Source organism: Pelodiscus sinensis, chromosome 23 (genome assembly GCF_052426305.1).
Source record: "Pelodiscus sinensis isolate ZL-2025 chromosome 23, ASM5242630v1, whole genome shotgun sequence".
NCBI lineage: Eukaryota > Metazoa > Chordata > Testudines > Trionychidae > Pelodiscus > Pelodiscus sinensis.
In genome coordinates, this window is record NC_143074.1 from 25,578,616 (window position 1) to 25,593,624 (window position 15,009).

At 52.1% G+C, this 15,009-nt stretch overlaps 1 protein-coding gene across 10 annotated transcripts in view; it reads right to left on the minus strand.

The window, feature by feature from the left end:
- Positions 1–7,839: 7,839 nt before the first annotated feature.
- MAPKAP1 (MAPK associated protein 1) overlaps positions 7,840–15,009 on the minus strand; it is a 176,417-nt gene continuing 169,247 nt past the window's right edge. For all 10 annotated transcript variants that reach the window (XM_075905711.2, XM_075905714.2, XM_075905710.2 and 7 more), the window contains 2 exons: positions 13,749–13,846; positions 7,840–9,311 (listed from right to left, as the gene is read on the minus strand). In XM_075905711.2, the coding sequence (XP_075761826.1) occupies positions 9,186–9,311; positions 13,749–13,846 (224 nt within the window). In that variant the 3' untranslated portion in view covers positions 7,840–9,185. The remainder of the gene's footprint in view (positions 9,312–13,748; positions 13,847–15,009) is intronic.

Sequence of the window (15,009 nt, forward strand, 5' to 3'; positions counted from 1 at the left end):
TGTGAGAGAGTGTGTGTGTGTGTGGGTGTATGTGAGAGAGAGAGAGAGAGAGAGAGAATGAGTGTGTTTGTGTGCATGTGTGTTTGAGTGTGTGTGTGGGAGGATGGACACTGAGGCGTAAACGAGCTAGCGCTGACCCCGGTTTGGCAGGCGCGCTGGCGCCAGGGAGCGCCGAGGACTCGCCAGGCTCTTGGTTCAAGCGCTGCCCCTTTCAGGAGGCAAATGCCGAGCGCTAACCAGCCTTCCAGGCGCTGGAGACTGGCTGAAGCGCTGCTCTGGCAAGCACAGGTGGAACGTGAGAAAAGCTCGGTGGCCATCTTGTACCTCCCCAGCTCCTGCCCCCCCCCAGGTTGGCACCAGGGCCCCCCCCAGCCCTGGCCGCACTGTGCGAAAGGAGACACGGGCAGTGGTCGGGCTTTACAACCCGCCACGTCAGTTGGTGTCGCAGCGCTCCCTGCCGCGGGCCAGACCATCTCTGCCCATCGCTGGGGGGCTGGCGGGCGAACGCACGGGGGCAGGCGGCAGAGACGCTGGGTGTCATGCCCCTGGCCCCTGCGTGTGCCATGCCGGTGTGGGGGTGTGCGGCGCGGGCCCCCGGAGGCACGTGACAAGGAAGGTGCGTGTCACTCGCATTGCAGGAGTGTCCTGGGCGTGGAGCCGTGTTACTGGACCCTTGCAGAATATATGATCTGTCACGCTGCCTTTCCAGGCTGTCACCTCGTAGAAAGGCTGCCGTGCTCCGGGAAACCATTACCCGACGCTAATGATGGGATCCAAATTGGCCTGCGCCGCGGGGGGAGGCTGTTGGGGCGCCAGCGTCTCGCCCCCTCACGCCCTCCCAAGGGCGATTTGCCTCCTGCGGCCTGAGGAGCACAGAACAGGCTGCAGGGTCCTGGGACACTCGAGCGACGGGCACGTTGTTGTTGGCACCTTACGGGGGGACCCACGGCGGCGCGGGGGGAGGGGGCGCGAGTGACTTGCCCGAGTGCATCGGTAGCGGAGGTGGGGCTGGGCCCAGCAATCTCAGCGCCCCGGCCGGTCCCAGCATGCAGCTGGGGGTGAGGTTTGGGAGCAGGCAACAGGCCTTGCAGGCGCTGTGCACAAGCCCCTGGCGTTTTGGGCGAGAAAAGCTGCCCAATGGCCTCCCATTCCGCCAGCCGCGGCCTCCCGGGAGGCGACGGGCGTCTGAGGCGTCTGGGCTCGCAGAGAGGGCCCAGGCAGCCTCCCGCACACCGTGGTGCCCCAGGTCCTTGGCAGGGCCATCATGGGGAGCGGGAGGGGCTGCGAAGCAGGACAGGGCCGTGTTGTTGGGACAAGGCCTGTGTGTGCAGCACCCGGGCTTTGAAACACCCGTGGTAAGAAAAGCCCCAGGGTTTGGGTTTCGTCACCGCCCAGAGCATTTTTCAGATGGGGAAACTGAGGCACAACGAGGCTGCAAGGGGGTCCAAGAAAGCAGGATTGGAATAAGGGACTTTCTGGCTCCCAGCCCACAAGTCTGCCTGGCCTTGCAAGCGCCGTCAGCTCTCGCCCTTCAGTGACTGGTCTCCTTGTGCCACCAACATGAACGTCCCCGAGGTGCTTGAACGAGGGCCATATAAAGAACGGGATGGAAAGCTCCCTGGGTGGGTGTATGGGGATGGACGGCTCGAGGGGTGGGGATAGGGATGGGTAAGGGGGTGTGCATAGACATGGGTGGCTGGATGGGGAGAGGGTGAGTACAGGGATAGGTAGCGGGGGATGGATGGGGAGGTGATGCATGGGGATCGGGATGGATGGCGATGCACAGGGATGGGAACGTATGGGGATGGATGGGGAGGGTGAGGGATGGGCTGAGGGAGGGGATGGATGGGGGCAGGGGAACACGGGCTCCCAGCAGACCGCTCGAGAGAGGCCGTGGCAGCAGCCTTGCAGCACTCTCGTTGCACGGCAACGTGTAGCGAAATGGAGGCAGCGGCTGAGGGGCGGTGGGGGAGACCAGCGCTGGCTCGCGTGGGCGACAGACCCCAGCCTGCCTTGGCGGACGTAGGCCCCCTCGGAGGACCCTCTCTTCTGCGTGGCGGCGCGGCACGGGAGGCGGTTCCTTCCTCGCCGGGGCAGCCCTCTCCCAGCTGCGGTGGAGTCGCCTCTGGTTTCAAACTGCGCCGCTGAACCCCGCTGCTCTTGCTCACGCCACGGCATGGGCCAAACACTGACCCAGCTCCTCTGAGGCCTTTGCAACGCCTCCTCCCAGGCCGGCCGGTCCTTGCCAAGCGGGCAGCGAGGCTGGGAATTGAACTGCCGTTCGGCCGCTCCTTGTGGAAATTCATGTGGCAGCCGCCCGTGGGGCCCAGCGGCACCTTTCCGTGGCGCGTGACTGGGGACCCAGCATGTGCGTCGTATTCGCCGAGCAGCTGCTTGCAGAACCTGTCACCCGCCTGCACCGCAGCCCCGTGGCCCCCACGCCTGGGCGAGGCCGCTCGTGTGCAGTTACATCTAGTGCAACGTGCCAGACGCACGACTGCGGGCTGGGTCTTTCCATGCGTGAGACCAGGAGCAGGCCGGCGAGCGCGGCGCATGGGCCAGGCGGGCCTGGGCGGGTGAAATCGAATCCCGGGGCTTCGCTAAGATTCCCAAGGCTGCGAGAGTTCACGCATCCCGCCGGGGGCTGGAGCGCCAACACCGCCCCTTGGTGGTTTCCCATTTCCGCAGAGGCGTGCGGTGGGAAGGGAAGGCCGCAGCTTCACCATTTGCTTGGCCTGCAGCCTCAGCCCCCTCCTGTTTGCACGAGAGGCTGGTTGGGAAGGGGCCGTGGGTCAGAACAGACGGGGGAGTCACGTCCAGACCGGCTGTCACCCCACTGCATTCCCAAGGCCCGGGGCGGGGAGAGGCCCTTGGACGGGCTACTCTGCAGCAAAACAGCAGGAGTTAGTCCCCGGGGGACGCTGCGGCAGGAGGAGCCGGCGCTCCCCGGGGAATCCTCAAGTACCAGCCACGTGCACAGACACCGAAGGAACCAACTTTTACGGCTCTGGGCCATTAAACAGTCTGATGAATCTCTGAGCTCACGCCAGTGCCAAGCCACCCAGCCCCCGGCTCCACCGCAGCCGTCCGGGGCAGCCTCAGGAAGGACAATGACGGCGTGAACCCCGAGTCCTGGAGAGGGCTCTGCAGTCGCACTCCTGGCAGGCAGAGCGCTCGCTCCCCCGCCTGGCCCCAGAGCAGCTCCGCAAGGAGGGGGCGTCTCAGACCTGCCCGGCCGTTACAGCCCGTGGCCCCATCCCACAGCGCCTGCCACAGGCCAGCCAGGGGTGTCGCACTGCAGCGTAGACTCACCCTTGGACAGATCTGAACGTGCGGCTGCAGAGGCTTTAATCCGGATCCGACTGGGGACTGAGCACCATGTGGAGCTGCCTAGTCTGAGGCAGAGGGCTCGTGAGCAGCCGTGCAAAGAGACGGATCCTTTGGCACAACAGCCATGAATGGCTGAGGGACTGCGCCCACGGGTTCCTCGCTGGCGTGCTGGCCAGCCTGTGGACGCTGCAGGCAGCGGGCCCAGATGTCGCTGCGCAGGGGATCGCATGCTCATGGGATTTAAAAAATTCTTTTGCAAATCTCTCAGCTAAATGCTTTTGCCCCCGCAGCACCCACATTTCAGCACCCTCAGCCAGCGCGCAATTCGCTTGCGGGTGCAGACGATTCACTTAGGAAAAGCAAGTTCATTTAGCAGCCGCATCGACTCGCGCCTGCCTAGCAGCTCTTCAATCCCAGAATGCTTTGGGACACTGCTCCCGAACCGAGCAGCAGGACCTTGGGCTGAAAGATTCCGGCTGCGTGGAGCGGCTCCCTGGGAACGTTCAACTGCAGCCGGAGCGGCTGTCGAACCCAGGGCTGTGCCCAGGTAAGAACTGGCCTCAGGCGGATTAGCAGCCGTTTGCCTTGGGTGAGAAGAATTGCGCTAGCGCTGGAAGCCAGCCGGTCGTCAGGCCAGGCCAGGCCAGCAGCCGGCAGGAGCTGGGAGAGCTCGGGATGCCGGTGAAAGCCAGCCCCGTTCAGAGGCCGCCACGGACCCACGTGCTTCCTCGAGCTGTAGGCGGCCCACCGGGCTCGGGCTTTCTGCGCAGGCTTCCTCCCCCAGCGAGTTCTGAGCGACGCCCCTCGCAGGCCGGCGCTGGGCAGCCCTTTGGCGAACGCTGCAGCCCCCCGGCAAGCTGCCTGGAGCGCTAATGCCTCGCAGGCAGGACGGGAGCCAAGTACGATCCCACGGGAGGCCGCTAGCAGGGCCCCGGTGCGACCCTCCTTGTCAAAGCAGGAGCCAGGACGTGTCTCTGAAGGGTTAACTCCGGGCATTATGTCTCTGCCCCAGCCGCACCCCATCTGCAAGGGAGGAGGTAGGGTGTCGTCCCCCCCCCCCGCTCCTCCTCAGGTGACTCTGTCAGTGTCTGCTCCTCCCCCTCGCGCCCCGGTCACATGCGCCGCCTGCTGGGCTCTTTCAAGCCATTTACAGCTGGAAGCACGTGCAGCGCGCTCTGGGACGGGCAATGAAATGCCGGCAGCTCCCCAGGGTTAGCCCCTGCCACTATATTTACCTGCACTTCCCATGACCTGGCCAATCGCAGCTCTCATTGGCCAGGCACAGCGATCCACAGCCAATGGGAGCTGCCAGCCCCGTACCTGCAGAGGCGCAGGTAAATACGGTGACGTAGGGACCCCCCAGAGGCGAACCCTGGCAGACCCCCCCAGTGCACAAAGCCACAAGTTAAAGGCTGGGAAGAATCTCTCATTGCTGGGGAAACAGAAATCTGGTTTCACGGGACCCGAGGTGGCACGACAGCAACGGGGCACCATCATCGGAAGGATCGTTCTGAAGTGTTGGTGCCAAAACCCCACCTGAAAACACCCACATGGGCACGTAAAGTCCATCGACAAATGGGCACCTCCGGACGCATCACCTGGGACGCAGGAGAAAAGGGGGTTCCCTGCTGTCCGCACCCAGGGGTTGCATTCTGGGACACTGAATTTCATGCACGTGTAAAAGGCCACGCACTGCACGGTGGGCAAATTAGAAATGCCTCCGAGGCTGGCCCACCGCCAGGGAGCCGCAAAGGGCGGTTTTCCGAAAGATGGGAAAAGGATCCAAGCACCCAGACATCCTATTGGCTTTCCTGTCCCCTTGCCCCTAGAACGCTTCTCCACCACGACTAAGCAGCGTTTTCTTTGGCAAGAACCAAGTGCGGGTGTTGCCCACACAGGCAAAAGGAAGGGGACTTTAAAACCCACGTACTATTAACTTAGTGAGCATGGCGGTAGTACTCGGGTGAGCCCTGTTCCCGTCCCCATCTACTGTTTCCCTGCCACTCAGAGGCATTACCCACGGACAGCGATGCAACAAGCGGGTACCTTGCAGGGGTTTTACTGAGAAGGGGCCAGTCCAAGACAGGCCAGGCTTCTATTTGTGAATGTGGCGCAGGCAGCAGCAGCTCGAGCCGTCTGAGCGCTCACTCCCCGGCCCGAGCATCTTCTTTGGTGCACGAGTAAATGTCACCATGCAGGCGTGCAAGGAGTCGTGCACACCGCTTACCACGTGCACGCCTGTCGAGCATGTCTCGGCAGTCTCTTCCATAAGACAGCATTAAAAAACCCCAAACCCCTGTTGTGCCCAATAAATGCCAACGTACTTAAGCGAGAAGCCAGCCTTGTCGCAAGACAGCAGCTACAATCTTCGGCCTAACCCCGGTAACAAGGCACAGAATGAACAGCTTGCTTTCCTGACCCACTTGAATGCCCATCTGAATCAATTAAATCTGCAGCTCCCAGGGAAAGACCAGCCTGCAATGGATTTGTGTTCAGCTGGGCGCACGTTGCAGTCACGGGCCCGATTTAACTCTTTGCGCAGCTGTTCGGGCAGAAGCGCTTGCTGTGCGTGAGGGGGTGAGGTCACCGGCAGCTCCAGGCCCTGAGTTGAGCTGCTCTCGGGTTCCTAAAGTTAAATAAACACATGAAGCTGGGAGGAAGTCACTTGGGAATCAGTACAAAGCTCCCACTCAATCCCCACTTCCATCCATGGACCGACCATGCTGAACACCCAACGTCCCTGGCCGTGTCTCCCTCTTCTTTCCTAGCTCGCAGGAGTCACTGGCTCAGCAGGGTTTGGGTGCGTGTAAATGGAGGGGGAGGTGCGGCGTGTCTGTGGTGAGGGACAGAGGGGTCAGGTTAGCTCAGAAAATGGGGTATCCAGGGTAATTCTCCTTGCTGTAGGGGAACCCGGCTGTCCTGGGCGGACAGACTGCACCAGGGACAAGAATTTCCGGGGCAGAACCTCAGGGCCTCTCCCCACGAGGCCCTCCACAGGAGGTGTCTCAGCGGCGGCAGGAAGGAAATGGTGACCGTGTTAAGGGCTGAAGAAACGTGAATGACGAACGGTCCTGCAGCACCTTAAGAGACGAACACGAAACACAGATGGGATCGTGAGCTTCCGAGGGCACAGCCCACTTCTACCGACGTCCTGCTGCTGGGAGCTGTGACTTCACCCCCTCCCTGCCCGGCCACCCCCCCCCCAGCAGAGCGCAATTACCTCACTCAGCAGAACATTATGCAGCGTCGATGGCAGCTGAGGAGCCCATCCACCTGAGCCAGGTGCTGCCATTCGTTGCTCTCCTTGGCATGGCGAAGGGCTATGGCCCACCTCTGTCAGGGCTTAACCCCCCAAGCCGCCCCCTCTCTGTCTGTTTGGGCCTGAGGGTCGCTGGGGCTTAAACAACAATCAGGCTGCACTTTGGGCCACAAAACCATGCACTACCGGCTTGCCACGGTCACCGGCTGCACTAGAGAATGCAGCTTCTCAGCATGTCCCAAGTGAGACACAAACCAAGGGTTTCCCTGACATGGCTCCACGGCGTAACGAGAACAGTTGGTGCAGGGTCTCCACTAAAAATAAATCCAGACAATAGTGTCCTGCTAACCGGGGAACCATGTTGCCTTTCTGGGGAAGTGCTCTGGCCCAGCTTAGGCAGGACGGCAGACCGGATGGTCTCTGTTTGGGCGTGGCAAGCAGGAACTTAATTTTAGGGCCATATTTTCTATGGGACCTCACCCTGTTTGTGCCACTGAGAGTCACTTCGGTGAGCAACCCTCTGACTCGAGCATTTCTGTGGGGAAGTTACACACGCACAAACACCCCTGTAAACACACACGTGGCGTTCACACTTGTAGGCTGTCCTCATTGCATGCACAGGTGATAGTGAACCCACAGAAGGCGGCTCAAAATTTGGCCATTTTAAGTACGTTGAAGTTAATTCACAATCTCAAGGTGTTAATAAAAGCCAACAGCTACACATGCCGCTTTACAGTACTTGTATCCAGCTAGACAGCCACAGGTTTGATTCACGGGTCCTTGCAGAACAGCGACGGTCAAAACCAATGTTCGAGGGGCGAGTGGTACGGTTTTGCTTACTATAGCACATGACTCTACACCTCAGTGATAAGAATTAAAACTGACTGACAAAGAGCACGTTCCCTTAATTTTAACATTCAATAGTTCACAAAGTTGACTGAATTAGCCATTTCCATTGCATGATTTGCAATTTCTTTCTCCACTGCTTTTTGCTGCATTTGTGCCTGTAAATAGCTAAACATAAATACCAGACTATAAAAGATTTGTCTCCCTGACTTTGACTTTTGGAGTAGCAGTAATGGATGACGAATGTCACATAGCAGGTAAGGGCCTTTTCTGCCAACTAGCAACGCACGGAAATGCATTTCTACAGCTCTTCCAGGAGGGGTTTCATTCCCATTTCATCTGATGGAACAAGCTCAAAGTTTAGAAATTTGAGACCTTTAATGCAACATACGAATGACAAAATATAGAATTATCCGCCTTAGTGTTTATTCCTAAACTATACATTAAGGCTCAGAGAGAAAAGATTTGGATACAAAAAGAAAGAGGAGTTCTAACAGGTTCAGCTGTAAGTCAATCTCACCGCAAGGCAGTACAACACGGAGAAAATATTTGGTCTCCCCAGCAGAAATCAGTTTGTGATGCAGATTTTTGTAGGAGGTTTTTCTTCATTCTTACATGCAGAATCCTGCCAAGCATTCTTAGCATAGCCATATGCACCCACTTGATACAAAACTGAGGGAAACAGGTTCACAGGGCTCTTATCTTTTAACAACATACAGAAATTCATAAAAAGACATTTCTGGGGAACCAAAATGAAAACAGAAGGGCAGCTACAATTCTCGCTCCCCTCTGATCTATGGCACCCAACTCTGTTGAGATGGGCAAGTGTGGAACAGTTACAAATCCCAGTACAAATCAAGTCTTCATTTTTATTTATAAAACACTTAGTGCTTCGACAAAAGAAAATGTAAAGTTATTTCTCAATCCTCAGGTGAAAAGCCTCAGAGACGAAGCAGAAACCCAGCCCAAGGAGCAGGAAGTTCTCTGCTGATTCAGCCACTCGTAATTACTGGAGCCCCCAGCTCCAAGAAGAAAGACTCCCGGCCTTCCACTCCAGAACAGCTCCCGGGGGTTTCAAAATGCAAAGCTTCCCGGAGGTGAATAACTTCCAACGAAACGTCTTCAAAGTAGAAAAATGCAGCTGCTAAATGTGCTTGAAAAAAGCCAGAGCTGGCTGAATAAACATTTCTTCCAGCGCCCACACTAGGACGGGACTGTGCCGCTCTCCCTGGATGCAAACAACGTCAGAACAGGCTGTAGCTTAACTCTACCCCTCAAAAGAACTGTGCAAGAGAGAACCCCTACACCTTTATTCATAGTAAAAACGGATACATTTCAGTTTGATCATGTCACAAGCAGTACCTGTGTGCGCGTGGGTGGATATAACTGACGTTTAGACTTTCTCTCGACTAGGCTGTGAAATCATTTGTAACCACAACTTTCCTTGTGATTGCACCGAATACAGTTCTTCCATGATGCCAGCCTACATGCTCCTCACTTCTAAATCACAGGAATTAGAAGTGTCACAGCCCTCCTTCCGGCTGATATGGCTCTTTGTTTTGTCATTAGGGAGACTTCCCGTCACCAAAGTGGGGTCATTGGGAGAAACTGTGTATTCCTGATTCTCTTCCGTGGCTGCTTCTGGCTGTTGGCAGCAAGAACTCTGTCCTTTGGCTCCCACCTGTCTCAGGCTGTTGGGAGCTTCTCCTCCTTTGCATTGAGCAGACAGGTTTTTGCTCTAGGCTAGACATTACTGCTGTCCTGATTTCTTCTCCTTCTGGAAGCTAAAGCTTGTTCTCCTGCTCAGCTTTCTTTGTTTCTGAGCAAAATAATCTGCTCTGGCTGTGCTGGCTCGCGATTCTAGAATATAGTTAACCTGGAAAACACACACAGTCTAATTTCAGTCCCATTCTGGAGGAACAGCCTGAAAAGACGCAAGGCTTCACCTCCCTGCTCAATGACTCCCTCCTAAAAGCATTCCCAGAACGACGCCAATGAAAAGAACATTCGAACCCCATAGACAGGAGACTGCTCTTCTCATTGTGCCTTTGCTAACCCTCCGTTCTTCTCACCTTACAAGAATGGCCGGGTCCTATTGCTGCTTCCAGCTTTACCGAGTTTGGCTTATGAACACAAATATGCAGAACTCAAAGATGCTTTAAACAAAATAACTCATGTAACCTATTGATTTTAATGTTCCAATCAGCGGCGTCTGTACATCCTAGTTTGGCGCATGTATCATTCTTGTATGTAAAGTTAGAAATATGTTTTTTAAATGTGCTAATGAGAGCCATTGATGGTGCACTCTGCCACCCCCTTGCTCAGCCTTAAAGACTTGGTGATCAACTTAACTTGTAAGCAGCCTTGCTTGTCCTGTGAGTCCAAAGGTGACTGGACGAGCAAGACATGAGACCATACCACCTGGTACTGGGATGCTCGCTTGGCCCAGGTATTGTTCCATGGAAAGGGAATGAAGAACAAGAGATTCCCGCCCTGGGGAAAAAACTATTTAAGTAAGGAGAAGTTATCAGCCCTTTGTCTTTGGTGGGTGTGACACATTCCAAAGAGGGCTGGGGACCCAGGTCAAGATAAAAGAGGTTGTCTTTGATTGAAGATTATGCCTAGAACAAGAACAGCTCTTTACAGTAAGGATCTGCTTGCAATAAGTTTTTTTAGTGAATCAGAACTAGCTATGTGTTTTCTTTTCATTTTAACTTAGTAACTTACTTTGATCTGTCTGTTTTCACTTGCAGCCACTTAAATCCTCCTGTCTGTACTTGAACATCCTCATGAGCTTTCCTTGTGTCAAACTCTTACTCAGAGAGATTTATATGGGGTTTTGAGGGTTGGTTTTCTGGGTGCTATGCCCTAGAATTTCATTCCTCACAGAGCTAAAGTGGTTCAATGTCTGCCTTGCTCATTGAGGGAGGTTACACCAACTCTGTGCCTTGTCGGGGGGAGACCAGAGGATCTGGCCCAGCAGAACAGATGGTGAGCAGTCCCAGAGAGCAGGAACGTGGGTGTTAGTGGCATGATCAGCACATTGGGGAACAAACCCCAGGGGCCTTTTATGACCGCAGCCCATCACACCCTATAGACAGAAGAATACGCATGTCACGTTTGCTGACCCTCTGTTCCTGTCACTTTTCAGGAATGGCCGTGTCATGCTACTGGCTGTAGTGTCCATCATCCCTGGAAGTGACAACTACACGAGATAAAATGAACATGCGCAGTTTCACAGCACTTGACCCTATTGTGCTGCCACTTGTTAGCCAAATTGCCAGATGAAGGCAGTAAGTCACAAAAGACCCACAGAGCTGGTCTCAGACATTAATAGGCTTCAATAAAAGGTTTTATCAGCTTTAATACAAAACATTCTCTCTTTATGATGTTTGCATACTCAGCTAATCTTATACTTTCCATGTATTCTAGTATCTATTACTTGATGAAAGCATTTTAAAATGATATTTAACAAGCCCACTATTCACTAAATTTATTATCTCCAGTGCTTTCTGATAATCACATAGATAATTTTAATGGAAGGTTAATGCAAGAATCAAAAGATAAAAATGCCCTTTGGTCTGCCATTAGCTGGTTAATACGCTGTGGCTTAAAACTTGCACAATTTTATGCACTGTAGAGTGTTTCACTTTCATTGCATATTACAGCTTAAGGCATAAAAATATAGTGAGTTTTCATGGTCAATAAAGCCTCAGTCTTTGTCACTTGATCACGTGAAGAAACTAATTTGAAAAGTCTGATTTCTCTGCATCTTCTAACACAGAATAAGAAAGAAAGGCAGGCTTAACCTGGAAATCCATGGAACAGGAAAATACTCTATAAAAAAGTTACAACCCGGGTACAGAAAGGTTACCTATTCCTGCGTTCAATACAATATGCATCCTTTATATTCATTTTAACCATATCAAGCCTGTCCTTTTAGCCATCCAAAAAGTATTTGAATACTCCTGGATATATCAAGAGTTCTCTAGTGGAACTGTTCAACTGAAGACACGCAGTGATAAAAATTCAAAAGCAAAAGTTTACAAATGTACTGCAAAAATAGTTGAACCAACAATTTAGGGTATTAACTAAAATGCTCCATCACATACATGTCAGTTATTTAGCCCTTCCAAAGCCTTTACACAGAAAATAGCATTAACTATAGGGAGTGGCATATAAAAGTTATAACAATTTTAAATTGCTATAAAAATAATTGACTGCAGAAAATTAAGTTTAATCTGCCAACAGTATAATCTTCAAACGGCGGTTTGTTTTGGAAAGTAAATCAACCTGCTCATGTAGCAAGTCATTCTAAAAGCAAACAGTTATGATAAAATATACTTAAAACAAAATATTGGGGTGGAAAAATGTGTTTTCTTTGTATGGAGACATGCAATTGGGAAAGCATTTGTTAGGTGAACAAGGAGAGACGTTTGTCTTGACAGAATTACAACCCTCTGGCTTCATCCTGTGTTGAAGTCAGAAACTTGGAATCAATCTGTGACTATGAACATTATTTTAATGTCAAAGACAGACATAATCCTACGAGAGTCTTCATGAAATCTTTGAATAATACTACCTCTGGCTAGTAAGAAAAGCCCTAAGTGCAGTGGAATTTTTGTTTAAATATTCCCCAGTGCTACTTAGAGGAAGTTCCTGAGAAACTCCAGGAAGCTAGCTGAAGTAACTATTAAATAAGTTTTCTGCTTTCAGTAATACTAGGGCCCTCTCTCCTATCTGGCAGGCATATACAGCAGGCAGTTTAAAGAGTGCTGCTCCCAAGCAACCGTCCCGCTCTGTATTAAACTAAGCCACGCCTGCTGGGAAGTTGGTGCCTATTGCTCGGTGAGTTATTTGCAGGTGTAATTTGCGATTGCCCTCTATTGGATGAATCATTTGCTGCGTGGGCTCAGTTACACCCCCTGTAAACGGAGAGAATTTAGCAACCTGACTGCAGGGCGGGAAAGCTGAGTTCAACATTCACAAGGCCCTTGTCGATTCTCAGACAGACCTCTGCACATCTGCTGCACCCGAGTGACCATCTGCTGACGTGCTTGAAGGGCGAGCTTGCTGACAGCCCTAAAGCCTGCATGCATGGGCTAGGCCACCGGTCACCCAGCCATCCGGAGGCACTTTTCATGGGAATGCAGTGGCCCTAACACAGGGCTGGACAAGAGGGCCGAATTCGGCTTGCCTAGCTCTTTCACTTGGCCCGCAGCAGCTCCGCCCCCACCCCTTAACGTGTTGCCGGGCAGCCGCTGGGGAGGCATGAGCCCTTTCAGCTCCTGCTATTTAAAGGCCCCGCCCCTTTTGTCCAAGGCCCTGCCCTTGTGACCACTTCCAAAACTGATGAAGGGGCCCTCCTTCAGTCATTATTGCCCACTCTGCCCTACCACCACCACTCAGTCCTGCTACGTCTGGTTTGTGCTGGGCTGGGGCAGAGCCGAGTCCCCCGAGTCCCCCCGCGCATGAGGGACAAAGCTCTTGTCCTAGTTCCCTCTATTCCCATCCCCACAGCTCCCAGCACTGCGAGAGGGACAGGAGTCTGACCAGGAATCTCTCTGCTGCTGGGCCCCCGGAGGTCTCTTACACACCGTTACCGCCCCCGCCAGGCTTGCCCTGAGCAGACCGTGGCCACACAGGACGAGCTGCCTCTGAGGAAGGGAACATTGCAAGGGCCTGGTAGGTATTTTTTTAAAGTAGCCTTTGGGCACAAGACTGCCCCTGAGCGGATTTAACCCTGGCCAGCCTGTGCAGCACAGCACTAGTGGGGAAACATGAAGCCAGGTCACGCTGCTACCAGCCGACATATTGGCTAATGGATGTGAGGCGGCTGTGGGACGCAAACAGTTAACGTTTAGCAGGCCCAGAGCGCACCCTAGTTCGTAAAACTCCATCGAGGACAGAGGAACCTCAGGATTGAAAACAGGGCACGTGCATCTGGGATGGGCCAGTTTCTTAAGGGTTAATGTACATCTTAACTGTTTAAACATACGCCACAAATCTAAAGGTAAACTACCTGACAGCACAAATCTGGTGGGTTCCAATTCCACAGAGAACTGACATCTTCCAGACTATTAGCGACACCAGTGTTTATAGGAAAATGCATTCTAGACACACTGAGCCTGCTGTCGGGTTGTCTGAAAAATGGATCCAATATACAACGTCCAGAAAATTCAGTGGTAACCAAATAAAAGCCTCTCAGCTTCGCATTATCCACACTGAGAACCTTCTGACTAGTTTCAGTTTTCAGGTCTAACAAACGATAAAACATCTAGCCCGCTGGATTATATTGCATTTTAATACCCACCTTCAGGACAATTTCATTGATGGTAGCAGCATCGGATTCAAAGTAGAGGTGTTTGTAGTCGTGATTGCTTAGATATGTAAGTTTAAATATTGCATGACCTGAAAAGATGAAAAAGAAACAGTGTTCACAAGACTCCGCCAAAGTTTCAGTGGCGCTCGTGTGCGTGGCAGAAGACAAACACAGATGGTGATCTGAGCCTACCATCCGCACGACAGAAGGAAGCAATGAAAGGCTGACAGGCTTCTCATGTCATTTCAATTTAAGGCAAGTGGTGGTTTACAGGAGCTGCTGAACTCCTCTCAATAAAGTTCATTTCCCCACTGTAGGAAATGCAAAAATCTATCAAATGGCTAGTTAGGTCCCATTCAGCCCTAGACGATATTTCAGTTAAACTACCCCATTAGAACTCCTTTATGAAACTATCCACTGGATAATCATCGCATGCAGAAGATAAGTGTTATATTTAAGATAAAAGGCCAATTAACCCCAGAATTATCACTGTAAAAATAAAAACCCAGCTGCTTAAGACAGCATAAAACAGTATTGCAATTTTCAAGACAAAAAAATTCTGTAGCAGTGATGTGGCTAGGCAGCTCTTACCAGTTACAAACCGCGCTCTTTATTCTAGGATAGCTGAAATCAAAATTTAGTCGGGCTTCTTATTTATGTGCCATTTAACTGACAAGCCTAGCCCCTGTTCAGGGAAGGAAAATCATTTTAGTGATTAAATTGGCAACATTCTGGTTGCCGGTGGCACACTCTGTGGCTAGTCTAGTTGAATGGCAAGGAAGCCGGTGACCTTTACATGAATGTGAACAGGACAGATGTCCTAATTTTAACAAAGAACCATGGCAGGACTCACAGGAGGGCAAAATGTCCTTTCCCATGTGAACATGAACGGTTTCAAAATGAGCACTCAGTACATTCTGCATGTAAGCTTTTTCATCAGTTTTCATTTAATTTATTCAGGTCAAAGTTACTAATCCATAAAGCAACAGCCACATTACTGTAAATTCACCTCTTTCCCGGAGGCAGCCTTATTTGCAATCTTATTTACATTATCTAATTCTTCAGATCTTCAAAAATCAACTGATATATGCTCAGAAACGATGGCTAACACATTTGAGACCTCAGTATTTTATCATGGCATGTTCATTAAGCCCCATTATGATGCACTAATCATGAATATAAATTCTCTATTGAAAAATTGGCTAATAATTAAAAAAAACTTTAAATCATTTGACAAACGAAGCTTTGGTGG